At 46.9% G+C, this 17410-nt stretch overlaps 1 protein-coding gene across 1 annotated transcript in view; it reads left to right on the forward strand.

Annotated features, from left to right (window-relative positions):
• Window positions 1-16071, forward strand: part of LOC135818013 (cartilage oligomeric matrix protein-like) — a 49733-nt gene extending 33662 nt beyond the window's left edge. Inside the window, exons 7-17 of the mRNA XM_065331339.1 lie at window positions 65-217; window positions 3401-3520; window positions 7189-7296; window positions 7749-8027; window positions 8868-8920; window positions 9543-9742; window positions 10311-10538; window positions 11626-11819; window positions 12149-12333; window positions 14679-14833; window positions 15511-16071. Coding sequence (XP_065187411.1) covers window positions 65-217; window positions 3401-3520; window positions 7189-7296; window positions 7749-8027; window positions 8868-8920; window positions 9543-9742; window positions 10311-10538; window positions 11626-11819; window positions 12149-12333; window positions 14679-14833; window positions 15511-15569 — 1734 coding nt within the window. The 3' untranslated portion in view covers window positions 15570-16071. The remainder of the gene's footprint in view (window positions 1-64; window positions 218-3400; window positions 3521-7188; window positions 7297-7748; window positions 8028-8867; window positions 8921-9542; window positions 9743-10310; window positions 10539-11625; window positions 11820-12148; window positions 12334-14678; window positions 14834-15510) is intronic.
• Window positions 16072-17410: the final 1339 nt, after the last annotated feature.

Genomic DNA, 17410 nt, shown 5'->3' on the forward strand with positions numbered 1-17410 from the left:
GTGTGTGTGTGTGTGTGTGTGTGTGTGTGTGTGTGTGCATGTGTGTTGTGGTGATCGGCTGCAGGGTTCCTTTATCTGTTCACCGTGCCCAGCAGGCTATGTGGGACGTAGTGGACGTGGTTGTCGTCTGGTGGACGCTTGCGAAGCCAACCTACATAACTGCGATATTGAATCCAGCTATTGTGTGCCGAAAGGAGGATATGCTTTCACATGTGAGGTGAGAAAGTTGGGATTGTCTCTCAATGTGCTCATAAGTAGTCATCAACGTCCGAGGACGGGTGATAATTATTTTAAATTACTAGCACAGTTGCTTCGTCCCAGTTTGGGGATTCACCAAGCCAGAACTGTAAAGCTGAACCTAGCAGCAGTGATCATAGAACTTCCCATTCAGCGCCACATTTCGGAACAGATCGAGTATACCTTGCCATGATTCTCAAACTGATCAGTCCGTAAGCTATGGACAACAGTTAGTGTAAACGTCAAAGACGTTAACTCGCACCGGAGTGCTGATCGCTATGAGAGGGGAAACACGATTATACTCTTGTGGACAGTAATGTCATCCGTGCGGTAACTTACTGCGTACAGTAGTATGTTGTAGTACAACCCTATGCTATGATGCTTATGTCTGTATTTATTTTGGTCAGTCTCGCTGTTTATCTGTTCACATGTACAATCCAGTAGTTCAGCAACCCTCTTTCCATAGTCACAGCTCTATAATGTGGTCACAGCTCTATAATGTGGTCACAGTTCTATATGTGGTCACGGCTCTATATGTTGTTACAGCTCTATTATGTAGTCACGGCTCTATATGTGGTCACGGCTCTATATGTGGTCACGGCTCTATATGTGGTCACGGCTCTATATGTGGTCACGGCTCTATATGTGGTCACGGCTCTATATGTGGTCACGGCTCTATATGTGGTCACGGCTCTATATGTGGTCACGGCTCTATATGTGGTCACGGCTCTATATGTGGTCACGGCTCTACATGTGGTCACGGCTCTACATGTGGTCACGGCTCTACATGTGGTCACGGCTCTACATGTGGTCACGGCTCTACATGTGGTCACGGCTCTACATGTGGTCACGGCTCTACATGTGGTCACGGCTCTACATGTGGTCACGGCTCTACATGTGGTCACGGCTCTACATGTGGTCACAGCTCTACATGTGGTCACGGCTCTATATGTGGTCACGGCTCTATATGTGGTCACGGCTCCATATGTGGTCATGGCTCCATATGTGGTCACGGCTCCATATGTGGTCACGGCTCCATATGTGGTCACGACTCCATATGTGGTCACGACTCCATATGTGGTCACGGCTCCATATGTGGTCACGGTTCCATATGTGGTCACGGCTCTATATGTTTCCACGGCTCTATATTCATTAAACCTTAGAGGGAAAACGATAAGAAAGTGTGTATGGACAGGGCATGACGCTTAAAAAAAAGTAAATTATCGTGTCCGCTCCCGAAGGGAACTCACGACGGCCGCTAACACCCGGTAAACCCTAGCGGCAGATGCAGCGCCTAATGGTGGGGGTGAGTGGATAAGTCTCACAACCACTGGCACAAGTGCCGAGAACGACCCCAATAGCTGCATCCATGTACCCCTTGTGCCTGGCCACAAGTTCCCAGTTGATTGTGGGTAGCAGCACGGCTGGAAAAACCGCTCCCAGGCAGGACTTGACCCAGGTAACTCTCGTATCTCAATCATGGTCTTTGACCAACCCACTGTGCCTGCCTGCTGGTCCATGACGCATAAGGACATGACAAAATAATGAGCCAAACGAAGCCAAGAACCTCACAAACTCAACGAGTCCATAAATGCGTCTCCTCGGTGACCCTACAGTCAGTTTCAAAAAGATTAGCAATCCTGGCGATCGCCCGGGGAGTTTGCCGTCTTACCGTATGCGCGCTCGAGAGCTGGCTGGAAAAACTCACTGTGAACAAGAAGAAATAATCCGCGCAAAAGCATGAAAAATGACAACTCACTCACGTCGGTACATGTACGTCTGGTTTGCAACAAACGAGTTCTTCCTTGTATCGATATGGAGTCAGAGAGGCCCGGACATGTCGAAAGTGTGGTAAATGCTGACGAGCGGGATGGGTCCCAATTCGTTTTGTGGCCAATTTCTTTGAGCTGCGATGCAATTTACTCTCACGATGTGACGAATACGACATCGACACAGACTCATTCCCAAGGCCATGACTTGGCAAAGCTATCCGTGTGACCTCGACGATATTTGAGAAAAGCAGACGCCTGTGAAAACTGGTAGAAGACGGCGTTGACTCCTAAATTCAAATAAATTGGCGATCTTGAAATACTAAAATAATTCTCAAAGAGAAATCGATCGATCGATGTGCCGTTGTATTCAACAACACATAGCTACAGCGCAATGACTTCCGTGTTCACTCACATCGTTTCAGTGTTGTGGGTGTGTTCACATGGCGTGAACCAGTCAAGTGTCAGTAAGTTCGGCAGGAAACGCGAGCTCCAACATCAAGTCGTTTGGCGCAGCCACCTTCTTTGGCTTGTACTTTTTGTACCAACGTAATCACCAAAACAATGAAAAAAAAGTTTGACTTGAAGATAGTTTGGGATTTGAACTCACAACTATTACTTCATGGTCAGCAGACAGCATTCATAACCATAAGGCCAAAAAAGGAAGGGATAAATCGTGGGTTTTGATAAAAAATCGATACTGACATCCAGGGCAAATTGCAAACCATGGGAAAAGGCTGGAAACCTGGCCGAAATTCTAACTCCTTAACGGCTGGTCCAATTATTCCCAAACCTTCAAAGAACAATTTGCCGTGTTCTAACAAGCCATTTTATGCACTTTGTTGTCCAAATTTCCCTTATCTTCATACTTTTTAAGACCAAAACCTGTTTGCTAATCTTTTTGAAATGGACTATAGATAGAGAGCATTGACCATGAACCCCTGAATAAAGGTGGTACTCATACATAGAGCCGTGACCATTATAGTCAGTGTAACGTATATTCAATGTACATGATTGTCACTAACACTTGTACACATATGCATACACACACACACACACATACACACACATACACACACATACACACATGCACACATACACACATGCACACACACATACACGCATGCACACGCATGCACACACACATACACACATGCACACACATGCACACACACACACATACACACATGCACACACACATACACATATGCACACACACAAACACACACATGCACACACATGCACACACACATACACACATACACACATGCACACACACATACACACATACACACATACACACATGCACACATATGCACACACACAAACACACACACACACACACTATATACAACATACACTCTCCTTCTCACACACTCCCTCACAATTGGCAGTGCGTTGAAATAGGTTACCTCAAGTACAACGGGTTCTGTTTCCGTGATGAGGACTTGGACGGAGTTCCCAACATTGCCAACAGCTCCTGTATCGGAGTCCAGGAGTGGTTATGCAGGAAGGTATGTTAATGTACAGTAGGTATCGGTTATAGCGTGGGTGTTTGAAAAACGACATTTGATTCTTATTGCCGATATTTCTTACACACGATAAATCAAGTGTGACATATCATAATGCACGTGTACGTGTGACATATCATATGCACGTGTGACATAATCATATGCGCATGCGCGCATTGCGTGCACGTTTGGCATATGGATACGTACACACGGATCAGACTCGCGGTCGACCGGTCGTGCTAGGCGACTAGACTGCGGAGCAGCAGATACGATCGTACGAGAGAAGTCGGAAGAAAGAGTCCGACTGGACAGAAAAAGTGATTCTCCAATGCTCCCTTGGACATAACTCTCTTTTTGTGTTGAATATCATTGTAGTGAGTATGCACAGAGCACAGATGTTATTACTACAGGCGATACACTTTGCACTAATCTGGCATATTTTGCTGCATAAAATCCATTCTTAGGGCCGATATATTCTACTATGCGATAAATACTGCTTGTAAGAATAAATATACACATAAAACATGTGTTCTGATTATGAAAAAATGAGTGTTTATTCTTGTAGGCAGTATATTCTTGTATACGACCACACTATAACCGATACGCACTGTATGTTGTGAAACCACAAGTTCTCGAGAGTGAAAGGCCTTCTCGCTTGTGACATTGTGTTCGTTCCAATGCAGCTGTATCCCGACTCCGCCGTACCGCTGATGTTTACGACGTAGTATACGCTACATGCGCTATGTGCGGTTTGCTGTGTGCGCTGTAGTTGTATGTTGTATGTGTATGCTTTTCTCATATACGCTGTCATTTTCACGCTATAACTACCTGGTGGTTTTAGTGTTAGTTATTCAGTTAGTTCAGTTAGTTTCAGTTGTTCCATTCATTGTTCATTGTTATTAGTCGATGGAAGTGAAAGATATTGTTGAGAATAAATAGCTGTCCTCGTGCCGTGTGGGGTCGTTCGTTCCTGATACCTTAGAGAACCAGAGGGTTCGCAACATTTGGCGACCACGCCAGGATACGAAGCGAGCATGGCACAGGAACTATGGACCATTGAAGCCAGCTTTATCGCCAACGGAATTCGGTATGGATTTGAAGGCGATAGGTTGAGAGAATACGTGGAGAAGAGGCTCCGACAGAGCGAGGAGTTTGAAGAGCACAGTGCTAGACGGCAAGAGGGTGCGCTCCGCACAGAGTTTAACGAAAAGCTCAAGAAGATGGACGAGCGCATCGCCGTCAGTACATATTATGAGGAAGCAAAGCGAGATTTGCTTGCCTCGCCCAGAAGGACGCCGGACAAGGCGTGTAAGACTTTGCTTACAGACAAGCAGCGGTCAGAAGAGTATTCGAAGCCAGTGGGAGGATCAGATCCAAGGCCCACTGGGTCGGTACAGTGCATGGCGACATCGGTCGGAGACGCTCAGAAGCAGCTGGAGTCTCGGCCGAACGAGTTGGAGGCGCAAGAGTTGGAGGCGCAAGAGTTGGAGGCGCAAGAGTTGGAGGCGCAAGAGTTGGAGGCGCAAGAGTTGGAGGCGCAAGAGTTGGAGGCGCAAGAGTTGGAGGCGCAAGAGTTGGAGGCGAAAGAGTTGGAGGCGAAAGAGTTGGAGGCGAAAGAGTTGGAGGCGCAAGGCGTAGTAGCCGAGAAAATGAGAAGGGCGATACTACTGGTTAGCACGGAAGAAGTAAGCGGCGAGACTGTGTGGAACACAGAGATCCGATGTGTGTCCTCGGATTCCGCGCCCGCCCCGGGTCGAAGCAGTGTACCGGTGACCATGTCGTGTGTGACAGCCCACATCGTCGAGCTTTATGACATTATCGGTTGTGTGTTGTCTGGTCCAGCGTCTGCCCCATGTCGAAGTGGATCGGTGACAGTGTCGTGTGGGACAGCCCACAGCGGCGAGCTTCGCGATGTCGAGTTGTCTGAAGTGGTGGGCATTAGTGATATTCTACCATGGCCACCACCGCAGCAGCAGATGACGCGTAGTAAGCCCCAAATCGTTTGACTTGCGGGTTGTTGTACGGCGGTGAGAAGCCCTTTGGTGGGGAGAATGTTGTGAAACCACAAGTTCTCGAGAGTGAAAGGCCTTCTCGCTTGTGACATTGTGTTCGTTCCAATGCAGCTGTATCCCGACTCCGCCGTACCGCTGATGTTTACGACGTAGTATACGCTACATGCGCTATGTGCGGTTTGCTGTGTGCGCTGTAGTTGTATGTTGTATGTGTATGCTTTTCTCATATACGCTGTCATTTTCACGCTATAACTACCTGGTGGTTTTAGTGTTAGTTATTCAGTTAGTTCAGTTAGTTTCAGTTGTTCCATTCATTGTTCATTGTTATTAGTCGATGGAAGTGAAAGATATTGTTGAGAATAAATAGTTGTCCTCGTGCCGTGTGGGGTCGTTCGTTCCTGATACTTTAGAGAACCAGAGGGTTCATAACACTGTATATGGTACATGTCGGATAAGGGTCAGACTACAGCAAAAATAAAATAATCCCGGTTTATAATCTCAATCTCCATGGCAACTTGATGCCACAATGGCAAAATTCAGGGTTGACTCTTGCCACACAAAAGCAAGATTCGACTTCGTGTTTCTGCTCCAAGCAAGAGTCCATGGCGTATCAGAGTTTAAAAAAAGGCTGGCACGGCATGGATGCTGACACTCACTGATTTTTTCATCTCGATAACTATGCCGGGAAGGGCTGAGTGGCCACGGATGAAAACGAATCTCAAAAGAGTGGTAGCAAGAAGTGCACTGTATGAATTCGTGCCGGGATCAAGGACTCAGGAGGAATTCATTGCTGGAATACCATTTGATCGACTGAAGCTCAATTTGAAAATTTCATTTTCATTTCCCCACTTGTAGTATGATCACAACTTTCCGCAGTCTGACCAGGCCCTGCCAACATCCTACAGATACTGATCCTAAGAGATTTTCTTCGGAAAGTGCTCCCCATTATCGAGCCTGTGAACGGAACTGGAAGCGATTTTATTTTCTTTCACTGCATTTGCGATATAAACATGGCTAGGTTATTTTCAAGATTCAATTAAAAAAGAAGTTTGGGAAACTTGGATCACAGCATGATTTCACTTTTCGTGTGCCATTCAGGAAGAGCACTGTATCACTACAAGTATAAGGTTGCTTGGTATTGGCTTGGCTGGACGAATCTCCATGTGCTCCAATGTTTTCTCATTTCAATAGAGCTACAGTTTGCCGTATGATGCTTAGTATTTCAAAAACTCTTCGCCTGCAGTTGTAGCTAACGGACACGGGCAACGAGTGAACTCCAACATGTACCTGACATATTCCGGGCAGACATTACCACGAGCACGCAGCTCGCTGTTTTTAACCTTCTTAGGTCTAATCAGCGGAGATCAGAGTGACTGGCCAAACCGATCACAAGGAAGAAATAGTGAACAAAACACTGTAAAATCAGCTCAGAGTGCCGTCTGAATACAAGAAACGCAGCGATTCAAGCTTCCATGAAGGCAGATAACTTTGACATAAACCCGAAATATGTTGAGGGTGCTCATCCCGTACAAGCATGCTAGCTTGAAGCCCTGTTCTGCGGGGTGTGTGCAATGCAAGACAAATTCTTGCTGTAGGCACACATCTATTGCTCCATGAAAAGCCCTGCACTGGTTCTATACATCTTCTGATTGGATTCAGGACAACTGCCCGCAAGTACCAAACCCACAACAAGAGGATACCGACGGGGATGGGGAAGGTGATGCGTGTGATGAAGATTCTGACAACGACGGAACTGACGATATTTTGGTATGCCGGGCAATGTCGCCGCCGTTTGTATTTTCTTTGCGTCCGATCGGACGTAGATGTACTAGTACATGTATGCATTGTTTCCCGTCAAAAAGGGTTTTCAGAGCAAGTCCACTACTTCAAATATATTTCTACGATGCTGTTTGCACTGCGGTAGCATTCCTGCAGTAAACATAATGAATTGTATACAACACAACCATACTCACAACTGTACTACAGCTGGTCGTACCTGTCAAATATGGGACAAGTTGCTCTCCCCTCCCCAGTATAAAATAATTATTATGACACAGTGTGTGTGTGTGTGTGTGCGTGCGTGCGTGCGTGCGTGTGTGTGTCCATGTGTGTGTGTGTGTGTGTGTGTGTGTGTGTGTGTGTGTGTGTGTGTGTGTGTGTGTGTGTGTGTGTGTGTGTGTGTGTGTGCGCGTGCATGCCGTGTGTGAAACTGGTCACAGGATAACTGCAGACTTACGGTGAATCCATCTCAGAGGGATAGTGACAATGATGGCGTTGGCAATCATTGCGACAACTGTGTGTCTACGTACAACCCGGACCAGGGTGACCTCTTTCCAGGCGGTGATGGGAACGCATGTGAATATGATGCTGATCGCGATGGTGTGCCAAATAGCCAAGACAACTGCTGGCTTGTAGTGAACAGGTACCAGCAGGATCTAGATGGTGACGGAGTCGGTGACCACTGTGATAACTGTGTTCGTGAGATAAATCCAGACCAGGTAAATTTCTGTAGTTTCTCTAATAAAATCCCAGGTTTCCTGTAACAACGCCCTGTCCAACACAGGACAGGCCCGCCGGAACCGGTCCAGTTGGTCAGGTTATTGTCGTACTAACGTTTTGGCCACCGACATGCGTTTACTACTGCGGAGGTTGTACCCGCCATATCACACGCAAACTGTATGAAAGGCCATGATACCACTGGACCAACCAAAAACTGGATTGGATTGGATTCTATTTATAGTGGTGACTATAACAGACAATTGCCTAATAACAATAGACTCACTTGAGGGAAAGATGTAAAAAGATAAGAATAATTTTAAATATAATAGACTATTGGATAGGTGATCATGTCCGCGATAGAACGAATGGTGCTTCCGGTGGTCCTGCAGGGGTACATAGCTAAGGTATTTTGAAAGAAGAGCACAGTTTCTGAGAATCACAACGAACAGAACCAGCTGAACTGACATACCACAAAGTATGCTGTGTCACTGCGCTTGTTGAAAGATGAGTAATCGTTTCACCTCTAGTGTGTAATACACTACTGGTTCATGTACCTTGCAGACTGACAGTATGAGTGAGTATGAGTGAGTGTGTGTGTGTGTGTGTGTGTGTGTGTGTGTGTGTGTGTGTGTGTGTGTGTATGTATGTGTGTACGCGTGTGTGTGCGGTGTGTGTGTGTGTGTGTGTGTGTGTGTGTGTGTGTGCGTGTGCGTGCGTGCGTGTGTACATTGAATGACATGTACAAGACCCTCGGCTTACCGATGAGAGTGTCTGCCTGGGTGCATCACGCTTACTTCACTACCACTGTCATAATTTTGCCGTATGTGGTCACTGCTTAGGCAGACCAGGATCAGGATGTTACAGGAGATGCATGCGATACGGGAGAAGACAGGTGAGACACTCTGATAATTGTGTGCTGAATTGAAATACTGCACAAATGTATGGCACTGGTGGGGCCCGTAGTCATGGTAGTAGGACTCGTCTTTGGATAAAGAAGTAAAATGCTGGGCAGAGAAATCCAACCTCATGAATAAAGTAGCGCCGCGTTCGAGTGCACAGACCAGTGTGTGTAGTGCTAGGGCTGGGTAGTGCACAGACCAGTGTGTGCAGTGCTAGGGCTGCCTAGTGCACAGACCAGTGTGTGCAGTGCTAGGGCTGCGTAGTGCACAGACCAGTGTGTGTAGTGCTAGGGCTGGGTAGTGCACAGACCAGTGTGTGCAGTGCTAGGGCTGCCTAGTGCACAGACCAGTGTGTGCAGTGCTAGGGCTGCGTAGTGCACAGACCAGTGTGTGCAGTGCTAGGGCTGCCTAGTGCACAGACCAGTGTGCGCAGTGCTAGGGCTGCCTAGTGCACAGACCAGTGTGCGCAGTGCTAGGGCTGCGTAGTGCACAGACCAGTGTGTGTAGTGCTAGGGCTGCGTATCGCCCAGTGCTATATTACTCATGAGGTTGGATTTCTTTGGCCAGCACTGTATCTCGGATACTGCATACGTTTTTTCCACTCACCTGCTGCAGAGACCGAGATGGTATCCAGGATGACCAGGATGTGTGTCCATGCACACCCAATACTGCTCAGGCCGACCACGACCGTGGGTATGGGGTGCGGGATCGAGTGAACGACGCATGTGACGAGGATGATGACAACGATTTGATACCAGACAGCGAGGATAACTGTATATTGGTCCCTAATCCGCTTCAAACCACATCGCGATACAGTAAGTCATTTTTCCGGGAGTGTAGTAGATTCACATTTGATCTCTGCTTGCTGAAGCAACACCGTTTTTGGTCTTCTGGTCTTGGACAAGTTTTTTTTGATGCTATCGGGCAATTTCTTGCCTTCTGGTATTTTAGTATCTGGTAATACAGCCTACAAGTAGGTAATACAGCATACAAGTAGGTTATCCCTTTCCCTTTTGCATGCTGTGTTTGTACACTGAGTGTGCACTGACATGTATGCACTGAACAATATACTCCAGAAGTATTGTAGTATAGGCCAATGGTTACTTATTATTTCTTACATTTCGTATTTTATCATTGCACCTTTTAATTGTAGTCGCGCTTTTCGCAGGCTGAACCCACGCTCAAGATGCACCCTGAGGTGCATTCTTGCCAGTGATGTTTGGTTCTTTGTCTTATGTGCAGGTAGAATCAGCACCTAGTTGTGTTGAGCTGCTTGTTTGAATGGCTATGAAAGGCCACAAGAGCTTGCACTAACCACTACGCATCAGTCAATATTGTGAATACGAGGTCTTGCGTACTCATTTCTGCCCCTTCCTTGTCTAGATAGGAGCATCGGCGAGGCATGTTACAATGACTACGATGGTGATCGGAGAGACGATGATGACGACGTTTGTCCATACAACGCGGTCATTTGGACCACTCACTTCAAGCTCTACCGCAGCATTACACTGGAAGAATCGGCCACTGCGGCACACGGCCTCGCCAACTGGGAGCTGATCGGTGATAGGGAGTGGGAGACATCACAGCCAGGCGACCCGTCGGCCACTATCAGTGAGTTCTGTATGGATGAACCCAGCATGGCATGTTTTTCTCCTGCTCACTCACTGGTGCGGCTCAGCTCACTGGTGTGGCTCAGCTCACTGGTGTGGCTCAGCTCACTGGGCTTACTAGGCAATTGTGCTTGCTTTAGAGACAACGGCGACGGCGGCCCTTATCACAGCGCGCATGAAAACAGGAGCAGGCTCGAATTCACTTTCTCTCTTGGCATTTTGATTCAACAGCATCGTCCAAGTGAGACCACGATGTGTGTTTAATCCGAGCCAAATGCTCCTGGCGCTTTGCTAACCAGAAGCACCATTCCAGGCAGGTGACTCGGAATTTTTGACGCGGTCATCTTTGGCTGAACCGATTTCGAGCCGACACAGCGTCAAACACACCTTTATCTACTCCTCAACAACTAGCCAACGGCTGGAAATACCCGGATGAACAGAAGACGCAAAGAAACACCAATCTTTCCACGAAGGTGGAGGTCGCTGGTATGTCCATCACTAATTCCTCATGGTTTTTGCCATGTAGCTGCTTCTTCTTGTAGCAGGTAAGCAGCGGCTCGCCTCTCACCAATAAAGCACCATACACCAATGAAACCTGATGGAAGCACACACAAGGCTTACCATTTCCCTTTACTGGCCGTCGTGGAGCAAAAGCAGTTACAGAATTTCACTCGAGAACTCCAGGTGAACTTGAAGTGGGCTCCAAAACTGCTCCTGTTTGGAGCGACCTCTGTGACACCAAAATTGGAAACGTAAAATCCGGCAACTTGGAGGCAACGGGTCAACACAGAGGAGTGTCTCAGTTCAATCGACGCTGGCCTCAGGACAAACATCAACATACCAGCTTCCCTCCACAGCCATATTTAAAAAAGAGGTGAACAATCCACACTGACAATCGGTTTGGGTGTAAACGATTTTGCTGTCAAACCACTCCGATTTCGAAGGGCCCCCTCTAACCCAAGCCAATGCATTGCCTGTTCAATGATACGAATGCAAAGACATCCGTTTGAGCTACTGTGCACTTCAGTGTGACTGTGGCAATATCAGCTGACAACTATTTAAATGCACCTGGGCGTATGTTCATGCAGGTCGATTTGCCTTTAACAACGTAACGTTCTCGTCCGATGTATTTGTCAATTCCAACGATGGCGACGGCTTCATCGGCATTGTGTTCAGCTATCAGAGCGTTCAGAACTTTTATGTGGCCCTCTGGAAAAGGACGGCCGAGCGTCGGGAATTTCGCGGGAGAAGTGTCCTATCCAGTACCAGTGTGATGATAAAGGTTAGCAGTTAGCACATGCATGATGTCATTGCATGGTTGGGTATGATGTAGCTGTACCTGGAATGATGCTATCGCCTTGTTGGGTATGATGTAGCCGTACTTGCTGTGATGTCATTGCCTTGTTGGGTATGATGTAACTATACAGGGTGTGATGTTATTGCCTTTTGTTGGGTATGATGTATCTGTGCCTGGCATGATGTCATCATGTTGCTGAGCATGATCAGTGATCACATGGTGCAGGATGATAAAAATGAGCATTGAGGCCTGAGGCCAATATGATTCCTGGTGTAGAATGTGTACGCTCACCATGTTTTGCCATTTTCATGCAGCGCATATCAGCCACCAGCTTCGGTAACTTGCGGGAGGCTCTCTGGTCTGAAAATGACCTCACCGATCAGGATGGTGAGTTGGTGTCCAAAGTTCTTTGGAGCGACATCAAACTGCAGAGGGGCTGGCTCCATAAGCAGACGTATCGCTGGGAGATTCAGCACCAGCCAGTGCAGGGTGTGATGAGGTGAGTGAATCAGAGTGAGTGATTGAACAGGCCACAGGGGCAATGTGCCCAAGGTGTTTACTGCTGTGCGCTGCTGAACATTACAATACAGGTTTGGAGCAATTAGGGAAGTGCTGCATGACGTAATGGGAATGCAATGCATCTCATCAACTTGGGTATCCACACTCGGTACTCAGTGCTCACACTATTGCACTCAGTGTATGCACCACAAACAGAGTTCTGCTCTACATGTAGTTCAAAGTACAGTTTCGCTCACTGAAATCCGACCCAAAGTGCAAAGCTGGCGCCCTCAACTAGCACGCCCTTGACGCCCTGGAAGTGGCACGAATGCGGCTGCACGTACACATGTAACAAATACAATAATGTAATCGGAACTGGTCCAGGGCGCCAGCTTTGCACCTCGGGTCGGATTTCAGCGAGCGCAACTGTATATTCATGCACAGAAATTGTGCTACAGTCCATTTCAAAACTATAGACGCGTACCTAGGCAAAAACCGTTATGCCAGCATCTATACCACATAAAATCTGTGATCACTTTGTGCATAAATTTTTCCAAATTGGGCGTCTGTTATCCAATCGTTTAGCAACTATAGGAGAGTAATTGTGGAGCGATCCTGAGCAATATTCCGAAAACTATTCTCAAAAAGTTCCTGCCAAATTTGAAATATTTCAAAAACCCTACGAGTCTATAGTTTTAAAATGGACTGTAGGCATTGTCTGTTCCTAGTGCGGCAGTTCTCTAAAGCTCTGCTGCCGAATCACTTTGAAACTACAAGTGGAGCGATGGTGTATATGGAAGCCTTGTTTGATAGTTTAACATGTTTTCGATTTCGACAGCATGTTACAAGGCGAGGACGCATAGTGCTCCTGACTACAACCATAACCCGGTTGGCAGAGTCCCGGTCTTGCGACCATTTGAACCGTATTGGGAAAACCCAGGTTCGGACCCTCTTTACTCTAGGGGGTGCGATGTGCGACAGAATGGCAAGCTTTTCCTGGCACCTACCACAATGTACAGATATCACGCATATCGAAAACACGTGAAGCTGTAGGTTCTTTACCGTTCGCATTATGTCTGTGCATTTCGATTTGCTCCACGTGAATCAGAACCTCTCTAGTCGATTACCATCACTGCCTGATCTGTAGCGAGTGGCTGGCTTCTGGACTGGTTATACAATGGCAGAGTGCTCCATCTCCGGACTGGGGAGCCTTTTTAAATGGCTGACCATTGCATGGATGGGACATGACTAGCTCACTCCATCACATGACACTGCATTGTTTTAACCCTTAGGTGCCGGTAGGTCGATTTCGACCTATGCTGACAGTGCATACTAAATCGAGCACAGGGCCAGTCACGTACATCGCAGGTGCCTGATTTTTTGTACAAAGACCCTTCAGTAGCTGGCCCATAGATAGCGATAGAGAAAGTAGGGGGATTGCATTTGAAAAAGTCGAGTCGTGATCAACGTGATGGCGCAGATCAGCGGAAGTCAATCGAGCATGGCAGCCTACGCTCGCGTCGCGCAACACGAACAAAATGTTGCTGTTTCGCTTCGTTTTCGACTAGTACAGTTCATGGCTACTACAGCTGACCTCCGTCATGGATGCTGCAGGAGCGCTTGAGTTGTTTGAAGAGCTGGAGGCCGATGATGCCTGTAGAAGAAGAATCAGAAGACGACGATGGTGAATAATCTGACGCTCTTTTCTCTGACGGAAACCTGCCGTCATCAGATGAGGAAGACCGACTCAGCGATGATTTGGTTTTCGGTGAATTTCTTGAGAACGGCAGCTCTTCAGATGAGGACAAAATTTCCGACGTTGAACTTCAAGAAGCTGTAGGGCAAGGGCGAGCGCAGCCAATTCATGGACGTGCTCCGCTCGCGCTGAGCGGAGGAATTGCTCGCGGCGCTGGTCGAACTCAGCCAGCTCATGGAACAGCTGATCGTGGCGTGCGTGGCGCGTGTGGCGGAGGCCGTGGCGGAGGCCGTGGACGAGGTAGTGGATTCGGCGTGCTGAGTGATGTTGGCGACCAAGATGTTCTTGGACCTGCGCAGTACCCTGGCGCTATTGTAGATTTTTCTGACTTGAAAATTCGAAAATCGGATTTTGCTGTGTCTGGCCATTCAGAATACATACTTTTGTCTCTACATCATCTAAACGGTTGCGGGGATATAGGCTTTCCCAAAAATTGAGTCAAAACTACGAAAAATCTAAAATTCAGTCAGGCACCAAAGGGTTAAACATCAATTTGGTATCCACTTTAAAAAAAACCTAATCTTTGTCTTGCGTCAAAACTTGACTACTGAACTACAATCACTACACACCTCTGTTTGCATTGCCTACAGGCTGATCATCCACGAGGGTGCGCAGAAGATAATCGACTCTGGCGAGCAGTTGTTAGACAGTGATCCGCGGTTCCGTCTGAACGGTGGTAGAGTGGGGCTGTTTGCTTACGACCAGCAGTATGCAAGGTTCTCCCGGATCAACTACAAATGTGATGGTGAGTAATCAGTTAGCTTGGCGCAGTCCACAGACCTCACTTATTTCTCCAATCCTCGGTAGTCATTTCCGTGATTTAAGATACTTGTGTTGTAACACTTGGGCAAGCGAATACCTATCTTTCAGTGTCACTACAGTGTAACAGATCCATACACACCCACATGTCTCTAGCAAGAATTGGCCATAGGATAATATCCTGGCCACAGTTGCAGCCAAGAACGGGATTGGTCACCGACAAAGTGCACCAATTTTCTACTGACGGAAACAAGTACATGTAACAAGTCCCGTCGTGGACAATGAAATCTGATGGGATGACCGGGTCCGGCACTCTTACTGCTTTTAGCACGTACATGCGCACGTACATGCACTGTAGTTGACGCTCACACTGTGTAGATGGACCAGCAGTGCAGTGCGGCTGGAAGGCTAGCGCCCATTGGCCGCTTGACTTCTTGACTTCTCAACGGTTTTCAATGTTCGTTACAGAGTAACAGTAGGTATCTCTGAAAGTGTTACAAGAACGCAGCCAGATTGCTGAAAAAAATATGAACGTCCCAGAACAACCCCTTGGAAACAACGTTCTTGGCGGCGCCACTCTACTGTACTGAGGTGCTCTGCTGATGGTCTTCTGCCCGCTTTTTTCTTCTCTTTTTGCTGATGCTGGTGTTTTTGCTCCAACAGACCTGCACCCCAGCCTACGCTCCCACACCGCACCACCCTGTGACATTCGCAGGAATTGACAAGCCTCAGGAAAGATCCATTGATGTCTTCCATTGCCAGTGAAACAAAGTAGAAGAAATTAAACGATCACACTGCATTTAGATGCCGATACATGAACTTCGAATTAGAAAAGGGCCCTTTCCATTCTGCGCCGTCTCTTTAGACCAGGGAGCATTAAAAAGAAGGACTGACTGATTTGGACTAAAGTATTGAGCTTAGTTTGTAGTGAAGGACCTCGATGAGATTATGAAAAGCAGTTGTGTTTTGCTAATTGCCTATCTTATCCCATACTAGTACCGGAGTCTATACTCTTCATTTTCATGTATTGATGCATTATTATACTAGAGAGAGTAGATTGTTGTTTCCCTTCAGAAATTTGTTCTTTTCTTTTCTGCCTATACCCGGTACCCACTTGATGAGCAGTCTGTGAAAGTACTGGTACATTCATGATACTGGTACTTGCGGAATATACAATGTAGCATGTTGATAGTCAGTCCATGCATGTTGATAGTCAGTCCATGCATGTTGATAGTCAGTCTATGCATGTTGATAGTCAGTCCATGCATGTTGATAGTCAGTCCATGCATGTTGATAGTCAGTCCATGCATGTTGATAGTCAGTCCATGCATGTTGATAGTCAGTCCATGCATGTTGATAGTCAGTCCATGCGTGTTGATAGTCAGTCCATGCATGTTGATAGTCAGTCCATGCATGTTGATAGTCAGTCCATGCATGTTGATAGTCAGTCCATGCATGTTGATAGTCAGTCCATGCATGTTGATAGTCAGTCCATGCATGTTGATAGTCAGTCCATGCATGTTGATAGTCAGTCCATGCATGTTGATAGTCAGTCCATGCATGTTGATAGTCAGTCCATGCATGTTGATAGTCAGTCCATGCATGTTGATAGTCAGTCCATGCATGTTGATAGTCAGTCCATGCATGTTGATAGTCAGTCCATGCATGTTGATAGTCAGTCCATGCATGTTGATAGTCAGTCCATGCATGTTGATAGTCAGTCCATGCATGTTGATAGTCAGTCCATGCATGTTGATAGTCAGTCCATGCATGTTGATAGTCAGTCCATGCATGTTGATAGTCAGTCCATGCATGTTGATAGTCAGTCCATGCATGCTGATAGTCAGTCCATGCATGTTGATAGTCAGTCCATGCATGTTGATAGTCAGTCCATGCATGTTGATAGTCAGTCCATGCGTGTTGATAGTCAGTCCATGCATGTTGATAGTCAGTCCATGCATGTTGATAGTCAGTCCATGCATGTTGATAGTCAGTCCATGCATGTTGATAGTCAGTCCATGCATGTTGATAGTCAGTCCATGCATGTTGATAGTCAGTCCATGCATGTTGATAGTCAGTCCATGCATGTTGATAGTCAGTCCATGCATGTTGATAGTCAGTCCATGCATGTTGATAGTCAGTCCATGCATGTTGATAGTCAGTCCATGCATGTTGATAGTCAGTCCATGCATGTTGATAGTCAGTCCATGCATGTTGATAGTCAGTCCATGCATGTTGATAGTCAGTCCATGCATGTTGATAGTCAGTCCATGCATGTTGATAGTCAGTCCATGCATGTTGATAGTCAGTCCATGCATGTTGATAGTCAGTCCATGCATGTTGATAGTCAGTCCATGCGTGTTGATAGTCAGTCCATGCATGTTGATAGTCAGTCCATGCATGTTGATAGTCAGTCCATGCATGTTGATAGTCAGTCCATGCATGTTGATAGTCAGTCCATGCATGTTGATAGTCAGTCCATGCATGTTGATAGTCAGTCCATGCATGTTGATAGTCAGTCCATGCATGTTGATAGTCAGTCCATGCATGTTGATAGTCAGTC

Source organism: Sycon ciliatum, chromosome 1, assembly GCF_964019385.1.
Source record: "Sycon ciliatum chromosome 1, ocSycCili1.1, whole genome shotgun sequence".
NCBI lineage: Eukaryota > Metazoa > Porifera > Calcarea > Leucosolenida > Sycettidae > Sycon > Sycon ciliatum.